The sequence below is a fragment of the Sparus aurata genome, chromosome 4, assembly GCF_900880675.1.
Source record: "Sparus aurata chromosome 4, fSpaAur1.1, whole genome shotgun sequence".
Lineage (NCBI taxonomy): Eukaryota > Metazoa > Chordata > Actinopteri > Spariformes > Sparidae > Sparus > Sparus aurata.
Window position 1 is genome coordinate 38,847,094 of NC_044190.1, and position 13,914 is coordinate 38,861,007.

A 13,914-nucleotide genomic window follows, 5' to 3' on the forward strand; every position below is an offset into this window, starting at 1 on the left:
GAAATGATCAAAACACGGAGCTCGCAGCCATCAGGTATTTGAAAATTGGAAGTCAGCCCCACAGTCCACACTGCTGATGGCCCTGCTCAGCTGATTTCACCCCCTCAGACTTCCACATCTTCCCTAAGATGAAGAAAGAGAACACTGAAGAAGGAATCACCATTTTGACGCTGATGATGATGCTAACACTTTAAACAATGATAAAGAATATTCTAGGTTTTCTGAAATTGACTCCACCTTAGGCAGTGAACTTTTCACGTAAACCCCCTTGTTAACACAGACCTGCTAGAGGCTGATAGAGAAATTTCTGAAACTGTTTTAAAACGGTTCTGTATCTCCAGCAGACCAACCATCTCCACCTGCACACTTGCTTCATCTCATCTCTTTCAACAGGTTGACATTCGCCACCGGGATACCTTCACTAGATGTGGGTACAGCCTCTACCAGTATTGTTACAGTGGCAACTGTGGCAATAGAACCAGTTTTCGGAGTGGCACACTCGACAACAGCAACAATGCACCCTGGTCGGTGTGGTGGGGCAGCCAATGGTGTGAAACTGAGACGGTGTCAACAAGAATCGTCCCAAGTGACAAACCTTTTAATTTGAGGTGAGTTTTTGTTTCATTAAATCATATTAATATTGTTGTAGCTGTTCTTTATATATTGAGTGAAATTTGTGAAGATTCCTCTAAGTCATCAAACCTACTTTAACTCACCCAGTTGCACATAATTAATCAAGAGTATTGTTTCCACACATACCAGGGCATCCAGCTGCTGTTGGGTCCGAAACCGAAACCATTTAAGCAGTTGGTCTCAACTGACCTCAGTGGATTTGGGAACAAGATCTGACACTAGAAAACCAAACAGATCACCAGACATCGCCATTCTACCTTTTCTACGGTAAGTTCCCTGCAGTGAGCATGAAACAGATTAGTTAAACTCTAGTCTCTATTCTAGTCTAATTTTGTTGAAGAACCTGGGAGATGTCCTGCTCTCCCAGTGGTAGTATGCTGAAGATATCTTGTGGCAGCCAAATAACTGTGTCAAAAAACTCAAAAATACTGAAATAATTGGGATGAAAGCAAAAAGTAGACTGCAAGCATTTATACTGGGAATGTTTCCTACAGACCAAAAGATCTGCCAGCAGAGTCATTTACAAAATGTTACAATCACATAAAAATAACTGGCTTTGAAAAATATATAGAAATATATTTTATCAACATCAAAATACATACATGTCAGGGCTCGACAGTGCGACTGTTTTGCTCGCATTTGCGAGTTGATTATTTCCAGTGCGAATAGAAAATTACATTCAGTCGCATCAGTGCGACTCCGACAGAACTGTAGTACATGCACCGTTTTGCTGTTTACGTGAGCACTGAGCAGTAAACACCCACACTTTTTCTGCCAGTTATCCGCAGTTTTGCACAAACGCCTCACTACAGTCGCTCAGTTTCTCCGGCCGCTCTGTGTCTGCGCTCGCTGCAGCTGCCTCCTCTCCCCCTCCCTCTCCTGTTGCTGCTTCAAACATGACACCGGCTTTGGGACTGACCGGCTGATGATTGGCTGTTCTGCCTTAAGTCCCGCCTCTCTTGCTGTGTTTGATTTTATTGTTCAGCTCGTGCTGATGATGCGGGAACTACCGCAAAATACCCAATAATAGCCGGGCGTTTATTTGTTTCAATCACTTAACAGACCAGGTGTTTATTTGGGACAGGCGTTTAATTCCCTCCTCACAAAAATCCGGATGAAAATGTCACAAACTTCTCCAGCTTCTCTGTGAATTCTCTGGCATCCTTCTGGGCACAACACGTGAAAAAGGCGAAGAAGAAAAACGTGCAGTGTCGGTGGTCACGTCTTCTTCCTTGATGTTTTTTCAAAATAAATTAGACTCGCAAGACAAGCATATATATAGTTTATTATTATTATTATTATTATTATTATGCATATTCTTGACTTTGAATGGGAGCTGCTGTAAAGCATTTCTGTTTCTGATTCATATATTATGCAGTCAGTTTTCCATATTTTAAGTTAAATTAAATGAATCAAGACAGATGTCACATTTACATGTCAGGGTGTGGTTATTATAGGTGCCTTTAAAAAATGATCCAGGTATACTGATCCCTCCACTTTGGGATAATTAATGGTACTGTTTGTACAGTGCTTTCAGAAAATCAATCACCTGAAAAATGATAACAGAATTATAGGAGTGAGAGAAATGATACATCTCAAAATATTAAATATGTTGTAATTTCAATTTTGAAATGTTAATACTTGTTATTACGCAAACCCCTATTACTTTTTGCCACCACTGCCAGATCATACTGATTTTGCAGGGACAGACTCTCTAAACAATTAAATGGGAACAATTTCAGTTTATAAACAAGTCTTTTTTTTCCAGAAAAACAGTTATTTTAATTTTATAATAATAATTACACATGGGGCCAGTAAAACTTGAATCTACTGGCCAAGCGTGCCAGGAAGAAAAAAAAAATGTTATGTTGGACACTGGGAGTCAGCCGGGGCACTGTAGCTGTGAAGCTCCACACGAAGCAGCCTGGCCATGTCCACAACAGAGAACCTGATGCGCATCAGCCTCGAGGGGCCTCCACTGGAGAGCTATGACCCAAGTCCAGCCGTAGAGAGGTTGCTTAGCTCCAAGTGGGTCAGGAGGACCAGACTATGTTGACTGCTGGAGCAGGGACATTCTTCCAGTTTAAAAGAGCCAGTTATAACATTAAACATTTGTCTACAGGGTTAGGATTAGGCTAAATAAGTACTTTATTTGTTTGAAAATGACGTTTTTACCAAAATTGCTGAATTTTCATTGTGCTACTAAAAAATGTTGTGTGCTACTAAATTTTTCAGCATGGTAGCACAGTGCTACTTGGAAAAAAGCTTAGCGTCAAGCCCTGCATGTATATATTGTGTCATTTGGCAAAAGAGTGGTGGTCTTTGGGCATGATGGAGAGAAGTTTTCCATTTTCCAGTTGCGTGTTCATCCAAGTTCCCATTTCTGAATTTTCCTACAGTTCTGTGTGTGGTTTGTTCAGGCGGTGTCACTGTACCAAACTGTCAACATGGCCGACGCACTTTGCAGGAGGCCTTTTCTAACTGTTAATGTTTCTATTCAAGAGTGCCCCAAAACTGTCCACGGACATACAAACTGCCGTCGTTTGATCCTGACGGTGACAACGTTCGATGCAGATATGGAAGTCTCAGATCTGTGGAGTGCAGCTCGTGCACCTCACCTTCAGGCTTCGACTTAGATCAGGTTAGTCAACAAATCCATAAACAACGTATGAGGAAACGTATTGATAAATTGATTGATGCCTAACTGAACTAGCAATTGTTCACATTCGCAGGGCTCTTGCACATTAAATTACCGCTCCGCCCCTGCTGACAGCAGCAGAGTTTATGGATTTGAGATGGTTGTGGAGGACTTCCCGAAAAGGAGCATCAGTCTGACCTACGATGATGGATCCTGGTCCTACAGGGCGCCACTGCCTGTGAGGGCAAAGAGACAAGCATGGTGGCCAACTACCACCGCTCCAGCTACAACCACAGCCTCGTGGTGGTGGTGGCAGCCAGCCACAACCGCAGCTCCAACCACAGCCTCGTGGTGGTGGTGGCAGCCAACCACAACCGCAGCTCCAACCACAGCCTCGTGGTGGTGGTGGCAGCCAACCACAACCACAGCTCCAACTACAGCCCCGTGGTGGTGGTGGCAGCCAGCCACAACTAGAGTTTTCCTCACAACCACAACCACACATCCACCCACAACCACAACCACACATCCACCCACAACCACAACCACAGCTGCCCCCACAACCACAACCACACATCCACCCACAACCACAGCTGCCCCCACAACCACAACCACACATCCACCCACAACCACAACCACAGCTGCCCCCACAACCACAACCACACATCCACCCACAACCACAACCACACATCCACCCACAACCACAACCACACATCCACCCACAACCACAGCTGCCCCCACAACCACAATCACACATCCACCCACAACCACAACCACACATCCACCCACAACCACAACCACAGCTGCCCCCACAACATACCCTGGCGCTCCTCTCAGTAAACTACCTTTGCATTTCTCTTTTCTGGGTAAGTCCGGTTTCACTTGTCATTATTTTCTGACGACATTATTAATGAGCAAATCTTTATTCTTTGACATCTTATATATAAACTTTGACATTGAGTAGAAACGTTTATGCATGTTGCAGCTCAGGAAACATCCTCATATGTAATTTTACACATGCTGGTTGCCAGAAAAGCTTAACCAGAAACCTTTTTTTTTGTTTGTTTTTAATTATTGACATTTTTAATTTCTAATTTATTCAGTTAACTTTTGTCTGGTCAAGAAATTGTAGTGGAATAATTACATTTGGTTTTTAAATTTTATTGTTATTTTTTTTTTACTCCAGTGGACTCTCCTGCTCCGTCATGTCAGGAGGGGCTCTACTTGCCAAGGTTGTTGCCCCCAACACCTGCAAATGGAGTACGCATCCAGGCAGAGATCAACAAAGAACTGGAGATAAAAGTCAAAGCACAAGCTTCATCAGCAACGTAAGTAAGAATCAACGAGATCAATGTGGCAGAGAAAACATTTTTATAATATCAGCAGGTGAAACAACATCAGATTAAAGAAGTCTGTGTTTTCTTTCTTTTGTTTTCATACAGAATAATTGATATCATCATAAGTGGGCCCTTGAATATCAGCAAGCACAGGACCACAAATGGCGATTTTGCCATTAGGTGGACACCCATCACGGACGAACTGGGAAATTATTTCTCAATCTGCTTTGCTGTTGAAGCCATGGCAGGGTGAGTTCAGAGTTGAGAGAAAGTGAAAATTAGAAAAGCTACAAAAAAATAAGGAACTTCTCAAACTGCCAAGATTTTAAGAATAAGGAATAATGAATTGAATAGTTAAGTCAGAGGAAAACGTGTATCAAAAGTTTCAAAAAGTGTCAAAAAGCATTTTCAAACTAAATCTTACTTTTCTATTTTTTTAAGACTGGAAAGTCTGGATTCAGTCTTAGCTAGGTCACTCCAAAGAAAAAGGAGGCAGCATGTCATGAGTACCCACTTAAAGCTAGGGTCTACAATCTTGGAGAGCTAGCAAGATTTGAAAGTGGCACCTCCTCTGAGTTCCACCCCCCCATCCCGTCAGTGCTCCGTCCAAAGCGACTCCCCCACAAACTTGAACGCGCATCTGTTAGGGGGACTCAGCAGGGAGAAGGAGATGCCGGAGCAAGACGCAGCAATTCCGCTGAATTTAGCACGGAGCAGACAGGAAGTCAAGCGCCAAAATAACAAACTACATTCGGTTACTTTTCAAAATAAAACACTCCGTGTTGACATTAGCACGCATCGTGAGGCCAGCTGTCTACTGTACTGCGCGGTGGCGGACTCAAACCGCAACCGGTGGGGATTGCCGGAAGGCAGAACAAAACCGGATCGGAGCTGCAACGTAGTGGACCGTATCCAGTGGAAACTGGGCCGACTCATTAGCCATTCTCATAGCTAAAAACAACACACAAAGAAGCTAACGTTAGCATTGGGCTAATATGAGCTACAAACGTAGCCAAGTTGGCAAACCTCACATATTTCATGAAAATAACAAATCCCCCTAAAACAAACAAATAATTACCTGTCCAACAGAAAGAGAGCAACCTCTGCATCGCTTTTCAAGCCCTTCACATGCCCCAGTTGTCTCCACCACTCAAACGCTGCACCGATGTTGACTCGGTCCGACTTTCTTTATCCAGAGCCGTTTTCGTCGCAGCCTTTTCTGCCTCAAGCTTTCTTTTCTTTGACTTTTTAGCGGGGTGAGCCGTTACAAGTAACGCCGGCTGCATTTTCTCTGACATTGTAACCAAATGAACGTCTTCTCCTGCAACTCCGTATTTCTGCAGAGGAGTGTGCTGAATATTTCCAGCATCAGTGAAACGTAACGTGTGCACGCGCGGAGGAGGGAGGGACAGAACGAGACATGAAGGCATCTGACCAATCCGTGCTGTCCGGGCCGGATGGCACGGATAGCACGGATTGGTCAGATTTTTCTCAGTCCTGCAGCTGCCACAGAGGTCTGACTATTTTTGTTCCTTTTTCTGAATACATAATGTATTGACTATTCTCCAGATAGCAGGATCATTTCACCCAGTATAACAAAATGTATTTCTGAACAACATTACAGACCCGAGCTTTAATGTTTCTCCTGCTAAACTCCTGTTTAGTTTGCAAAGGTATTACAAGATAGGACAGGCTGGAGCTAGCTGGTTAGCATGCTAACCTCAGTAGCAGTGTTGGGGCTCATTACTCAAAAAAGTAATATATTACACATTACACATTACTCTCAAAAATAGTAATGCCTTACATTACACGATTACTCCCTGAAGAAAGTAATTAGCTACATTACTTGTTGCATTACTCGTTACATTCATGTTGCTCCACGGTTCCTTAGCAACAAGCTTTGTGTGTGCGTGCTGTCTCTGTAGGTGCTTCGTTAAGTTTGAGGTAGTGTTAGCAGCGGTGGAGAGAAGTTTCCAACACGGGCAAAGTGTGCACCTTACAGTCAAGTTATTTTCCTTATGTTCAACAAATTAAAATTAATGTTTGTATCTCCAACTGTCAAAAGTGGCTTTACGCAGCGGGGGGTCTCCAGGCAAGTTGCATGCAGCAGCATGTTCTGCTCGTGTTGTTGATGCTGCCATTGTTATCCCATCTCCCCTTGCGGGTGGCGACTAACCAATCAGGGATGGTAAAAGAGATCTTGTGCCAAACCCCAACCAATCACTGTTCCATTATCGACAGCCCCCCTCCCCCTCCCCCTTGTGTGTGATGCGTGCGACTAGCAATGTAACGTAAGGAACGAGCTTGGAGAACTGTAATGTGATTACTACGTTCAGAACAGTAATGCCTTACACAAGTCGTTACTGACAAAAGTAATGTGATTACAGTAACACCCAACCCTGTTCAGTAGATATCTCTGCAAGACAACACATAGACATATCTGTGTAACATAAGTGTAACAACTGTTATTTCTTCACGTTCTGTTGATAACTTTAATTTTTTCAAACGTTTAAAACCAAAATTCTTACATATTATACTTATATTATACTTACATATTACTGCAGACTTTAACAGTGACAAAATCTGCCAAGCTGAATGAGTAACAAACATGAACCTCCTCAGTTAAAATGTTGTAACAGTGTTTACTGATGCTTTCCAGGTCTAGCATCTACCAGTCTGAGATGAGGTGTGTTGTGGTGGACGTCGTGGATCAGATAGGTGAGTTCAAGCCTTACTTTAATACCAACATTTTGTACTGTAACTGCAACTGAAATGATGTATCTTCATCCAATATAGTATTGTGCTGAACGCTATATTGAGGTGTCAAATACTGGAGATGAAACGTACGAGAGAATAATTTTTAAAGCTGCAAAGACCTGGATTCATGTTAAGTGCTGTGTTCCTGTTTACTTAACTACAAAACTAAACCGTCAATTGTATATTTAAAAATTGTACACAAAAATACCACCTTAAAGGAAAACAAACACCAGTCATGTTCAGTGGTGGAATGCAACAAGGTGCCTGTACTTTACTCGAGTAATTCCATTTTATGAAGTTGTTTTTAAACCCTCTTAGATGACAACTTTTTCCTATAAAACCTAATGAATTATGTGTCCTGTGTTTTATGAGTAAGGCATGCTCCATCTGAGTGAGATCTGATAAATTTGGTGGCCCGATTGATGCTTTGAGCTCTTTGTCACTTTCTTCGGGCCATTCCTAACCCCTTTTCAGCATAATGTGTATAAATGATTGACAAATATAACGTTTGTCTTTGCCCTAGTTAAATCCTATGTAAGCTGCAGTGAGTCTGCGATGACGGTAGAGATTGAGAAATCTTCATTCCCTCGACTCAGTGAGGATCATTTGCGACTCAATGACCCCTCCAACACCGTCTGCAGCCTCCAGAGACACTCCAACAGCACCCACGTCATCGCTGTCATCCCCCTCAATGCCTGTGGCACTCAGATCGAGGTAATGCAAGCTCATTTTCTCTCATTTTTTTCTCTTCTCTCCTCTTCTCTTCTCAGCAGTATGATGACTGAGTATATGACTTTATACTCTGCAGGAAGATGAGGACAACCTCATTTTCACGAATGAAATCACCACCGTCGACAGAAGGACGGATGTGATCACCAGGAAACACCTGCTGGAAGTGCAGGTCTGCTGCCAGTACCCAAAACGGGGAAATGTGTCACAGAGCTTCACCGTGCACAGGCCGAACGTAACGGTCTGGGAGAAAGGCTACGGCAGGTTTACCTACGGGTTCGAGTTCTATCCTGACAGCACATTCAGAACCATGGTGGATCCAAATTCGTACCCTCTGGAGTACGAGATAGGGAGCAGGGTTTTCATGCAGATCGAGGCCACCTCTTCAATCAACAACACCGAGCTGTTTGTGGAATCCTGCACCGCTGCACCATATGACAACCCAAACTCCAGGCCAAAATACACCATCATTGAAAATGGGTAGGCATGATTATGAGTACGCCCAGAGGACACAACAATTGTCATAGTGAATGAGAGTGTGAGAGCTTGTTCATCACGCATATGCTATGCTATGATAGACTCTGTCTATCTATCCAATTGTAGACAATGAATGGACAGATTGACTAAATACTTTAATGTGTTTTACCCCATAGATAGTTATCTCTTTTTAACTGAGAGACTCACTTATGCATGACATGTTCTAAACCAGGGTCCCAAACGCTGATGCTGCTTTGTCGCACCCCTTGCTGCTCATACAGACAAAGTCCTCTGTAGCATCTGTGTGTGACAATCAGAGCCTTCCCTTTAGGCCAGAAACATGGTCTATGCAAGTATGTCAATGCAGACGCAGATGCAGTACTCCTGCTGGCACAAATGTGCATCTCTAGTGAACATAGAACAGACTCAATTTACAGAGTAGGTTGCAAATTTCAGTCCACAGAGGGGAGATAAAGAGGTGTTTGGGCAATGGGTGGCCTTTTTTTAACAATGTCCATCTTTCCATCAACTGATCGTCTTGAAAGGGGCACTGACAATAAATCCACGACGATATCATCTCAACCTGCTGTATCAGTATCATCACCACATGTTGCCATCATTTCAGTCGGCTATCAATCACAACTCGCTTTTTCCAACACAAAACCTACGTATTTAATGCGCAGTTTATGGACAGAAAGCTACAGAAACAAGTCGGCATTATTTTATTTTATTTATAGAATTAAAAAGATATGTTTCTTTTTCATCTGGGGATTCCAGGGCCTTCTCTGAATACCTTGAAGGCCTTGAAGATTCGCCACTGGGAAAACGGTAGCATCTGGTTCCGCATGAGGCGCCAAAGGGCATGAGAAAAAATTTATAATTGACACTCTAGGGATGAGACCCGCCACTGCTGCAATATGAATGTGTTCTGATTAGGAAAATCAAAACTGACATCCCTTGTCTGGATGTAAAAGTCGACATTTCACTTACATTTCCTCATGTAGATACCTTCAATAGAATATTATTCTGCTCTGTAATGAGGGAACATTTGTCAAGTTTTCGTTTTTCCTTTTTTCTGATAAGGTGTAACGTGGACTCGACTCTTCAAAGATACACCTCTGACAACCAAACACAGTTCAAGTTCAGCATGGAGGCCTTTAAGTTCATCGGTCAGAATAACCAGGTGAGGGATGGATTATGTGGTTAGACTGGAGGGACTGACTGTAAATGCCTCCGTGATCATCTTTTAATGCCTCAATTAACAGGTCCAATTCACAATTTCCTCCTTATATTTGTATTTTTTATTAGGGCTGTCAGTTTAACGCGTTAATTAGATTAATTAATTACACCGCAAATTAACGCGTTATAAAAATTAACGCAATTAATTCTGAGATTCTGAGTGGCAATTCAATGCGCGAGCATTTTAAATTTGGCCCATTGAATGACCCGTAGGCTACTTGGCAGTGGCACGTCATGGTAGCACTAGCACCGAGGAACCTGTCCGGACGTGTTCGTCACTTCTCACTTGCGTCGCTACTCAAAGCAGGGTGACAACAGACATGGACGCGACTCAGGGGAGCGAGGCGAGCACATCGTTGCTAGGGCCTTTGAACGGCAGGTTTATTTATAAAAAGAACGAAGACGGGACTATCAACAAGAACGCGGTAAAAAAGAATTCTCCTATCACCGAAGCTGCTACAGCTTGACTTATCATTCAAACGCTAAACACGTCGGGATTGAGAGTCTGCTTAAGTGCCTATTTGAGACTATTAATTTATTTCTGAATTTTATTTATATAATTGTATTTGTATTGCATTTTCGAATAATGCACCTGGCCTAATTGGTTTGCTGGGATGTGCTTGACCATTTACTTTTAAATTTCATTTATGAAACGCACTTCAATAAAAATGTGGATTTCAAATCTTCTCCTCTTAGTGTATTCAATTGATCAGTCATGCAATACAATTTTGTGATGTCCTAGAATTCAAATTCTTTATTTGGGCACCTTTAGCCGATATGAGATTAAAATGCGATTAATTAGATTAATTCATTACAAATCCTGTAATTAATTAGATCAATTTTCGTAATCGCCTGACAGCCCTATTTTTTATACGTAATTTCATATTGCAAATCTGTTGCCTGGTGATCACAACTGAAACACATCTTTAATAAACGCGGTGCTGACATGTTTGACCAAAGGCATGATCTTGTATTTGGGGTCTGGCAGCTGTTTATCTTAGTTGTTTGACAAGAAGAGAAGTGTATGTCTGATAATGACAGCGTGTCCTGTATTCAGGTGTACATCAGCTGTTCAGTCATGATGTGTGAAGCAGGGAACCCCAACACCAGGTGTGCACAGGGATGCATCAACTCCACCCAGCCAGGTGGTCATCGCGTCGCAAAGAGAGATGTTGTCACCCAGACTTCAAGGCACCTGGTTTCCCAGGGTCCCCTCCGCTTAAAGAGATCAGCAGAAAGTGCTGAAAGCCCAGGTAATGAGAACAGGGAGTGTTTTCTTAACAGCACGCCTGCTGTGTTTGAGAGTGGTTTCACATTATGCTTCTCTTTCCTCCAGTGATGAACCTGAACCTGAACCTGGTCTTCATCGCTGGATGTCTTCTTGCAGCTGTCGGCATGATCAGTGCGGTGGTCATGTACAAAACCAAAGTGTCAAAGGTCAAATACCAACCTCTGCCCACATTCGAGAGTTAAACAACTGTGTGAGCAGAATATAAGATCTGTTTTTTTAAGTTTGAAGATATGAAGTTTTAGATGAAGGGTGTCAGGTCTCTAATTAAATGCAGTTTTAACCAAATGCATGTATCTTATATACACAAAGTTTTATATTAAATGAAACTTAAAATGAAGGATGAACAGCTGGTGCTGCAGCTGCTGGCGATTCAGGTGTTGTGTTTACTGTCGTGGGATTCAATGTAACCTTACAACTGTTTCTACTTTTTGTATTACAGTATGATCTATCTTAATTTACGTGTGTAATCTGTTCAAAATGATATATGAATATGTACAAATTGGCAACTTGTCAAATTACAACTCAGCAATTTGGTGTAACGCTGTAGGTACCTTAGGTTATATAGGTTGAAGGGCAGGTGTAGGACCATGATGCATTTGGGTTGGGTTCTGTGTTTTATCTGAGCAGGAGAGGCATGCAGGATTCCTTTTTACTTGTTTGCTTGCTTTTTGGGAAATAAACCATGAAACAAAACAGAGGAACTTTGAGTGGACATTATACTTCCTTTGCCTACATTCTTCCATTAAATTTTCAAGGTTGATCAAAGAAGCAATCTATAGATTGGGGAGAAAATGTCAATAAAAAAATGTCTTTTTCTGACCGATTTCTTTTCAGCCACAACAAACGTAATAAACCCTGCCACCTGTCCAACTTCAATAAGTGTTCTGGGAACTTATTTTCCTCTAAGAACAGCTTGTTTATTCACTTATGGAACAATATTCATGAGATTAAATTATTACCTCATTAATATTGTAAAAATCAGAATACTCAGTTTTAATTTTTTCTCCAAAACTACAGAGTGCACCTTTAAAAGCCTCTTCGTTCAAATGTGTTCCCTTTTAACTAGTCTTTTAATAGCAGAAAGCCTTGTATAAAAATAGGCCACAAATGTTTAAGAATCTGATGAGCCAAACCACCACTACCTCCCCCTTGTCAGGTCGGGGTTTTAGGGAAGACTATGGAAAAGGGGAAGGTGGACCCAAATGCAGTTACGGACGAGAGGCAAGGATATGGGGAAACAAAAGGCGAGCTTTATTTAAAAGCTGAACACAAGAACAGAAGCAGGCAAAACGGGGGCGAGAGGCAAAGTAGCAAATTAAAGCAGGGCAAAGTAGCAACCAAAAACAGCAAGACAAAGTTCAAATCAAAAGCAAAGTTCAAATCAAAAGGCAAAATGCAAAACTCAAATCCAAAACACATACCGTGGGGAACAAGGATCAGACAGGAGCAGGCACATGGACGGGAGCATGGACAAAGACAGACGCTGACAAGAACAATGACCAGACAAGGAGTGAAGGGAACACAGAGACTAAATACACAGACACTGATGACAAGACGAGGAACAGGTGAGGTGGACCAACAGGTGAGGAAATGAAGGGGAAGAGCACACGAGAACATGAAGGGAACAAAGCAATAGACAGAGGGAGCCAGAGGGAACATAGGAAAATACACAGGAGAACTTAAAGGACACATGAGGGTATGGAAAAACAAGACACAAGACAAGATACAGAGACATGGAAATCAAATACAAGAAAACACAAGACAAAACCAGACAACACAACAAACAGATCTACAGTCATGACACCCCTCTTGTATCCAGCTCCAGGGAACCCTCTCGTGGCCTCGACAGACTCTCCCTCTACAGGTGCTTGTTGACTCAGTGATGACGACAATTGTGTTAAATCTGACACAGTAATAGCCAAAGATGTATTCGCCCTTGACGGCAGACTTCTGGCTCAAATTACACAATGTACCCCCTGCTGACCCTCCTCCTGTCTGGTAATCATCGTGAGACTGTTCAACTGTTCGCAAACCCCTCTACTCACTCTCCACTAGTCCTAGGTCTCCCTTGGTAAAAACTACATAAGACCCCCTGTTGACTGATCAGGTTCAAGAATAGTGAGTTGGAGTGTGTACTGCCATTGCCTTAACTCAGCTGCCACCTCCTGTAATCAGTTGAGTCATGACATTCCAGCACCTAGTGACCTCATCTCAGTCCCCTCTAATAATTGTGACCTTTGTGTGCATTTGTTAAAGTCGTTGCACCCACACTACCACCTCAGCAACATTACAATTGTGCCATCGACCTGCTTCCTAGTGACAGTCTTCCCTCAAGCCACCTCTACAACCTCACACCATCCTGAACGAGATGCCATGGAGATTTGTAAATACGACTCCCTCGCTGCCGGGCTCATTCACCCATCCTCCTCGCCTGTCGGGGCAGGATTCTTCTCGTGGAAAAAAAGGATGTATCGCTCCGACCCGGCATTGATTACAGAGGACTTAATGAAATCACGGTCAAGAACAAATACCCATCACCCCTTTATCGACCATTACCACTGCATCAAGCCACCATCTTTTTTAAACTGGACGAATTTCATTGTCGGCCGGTGGGAGGAGGAAAGAGGGAAGGCGTTCACACTCACCCATCGACCCTCCAGTACTGCTGTAAGACACCGCAAAACCTGGTTGTGCCGCCAGGTGTAACAACTTTGAGTGAGACTGGTCTTGCAGCCCATCAAGCTGTGCTTGAGTGTTGCTGGGGTTTGGCAGAGGGGGCATGTGGGCTTTTCCTGAGTGACCACTTTGGCACAACT

At 42.8% G+C, this 13,914-nt stretch overlaps 1 protein-coding gene across 1 annotated transcript; it reads left to right on the forward strand.

The window, feature by feature from the left end:
- Positions 1 to 3,995: 3,995 nt before the first annotated feature.
- LOC115579672 (CUB and zona pellucida-like domain-containing protein 1) lies at positions 3,996 to 11,796 on the forward strand (the record flags this gene model as incomplete). Its single annotated transcript, XM_030413252.1, has 9 exons — positions 3,996 to 4,134; positions 4,455 to 4,596; positions 4,711 to 4,854; positions 7,265 to 7,323; positions 7,886 to 8,076; positions 8,171 to 8,571; positions 9,652 to 9,751; positions 10,865 to 11,060; positions 11,144 to 11,796. Coding segments are annotated over 9 exons (1,509 nt in total), but the record flags the coding sequence as incomplete, so codon positions are not given.
- Positions 11,797 to 13,914: the final 2,118 nt, after the last annotated feature.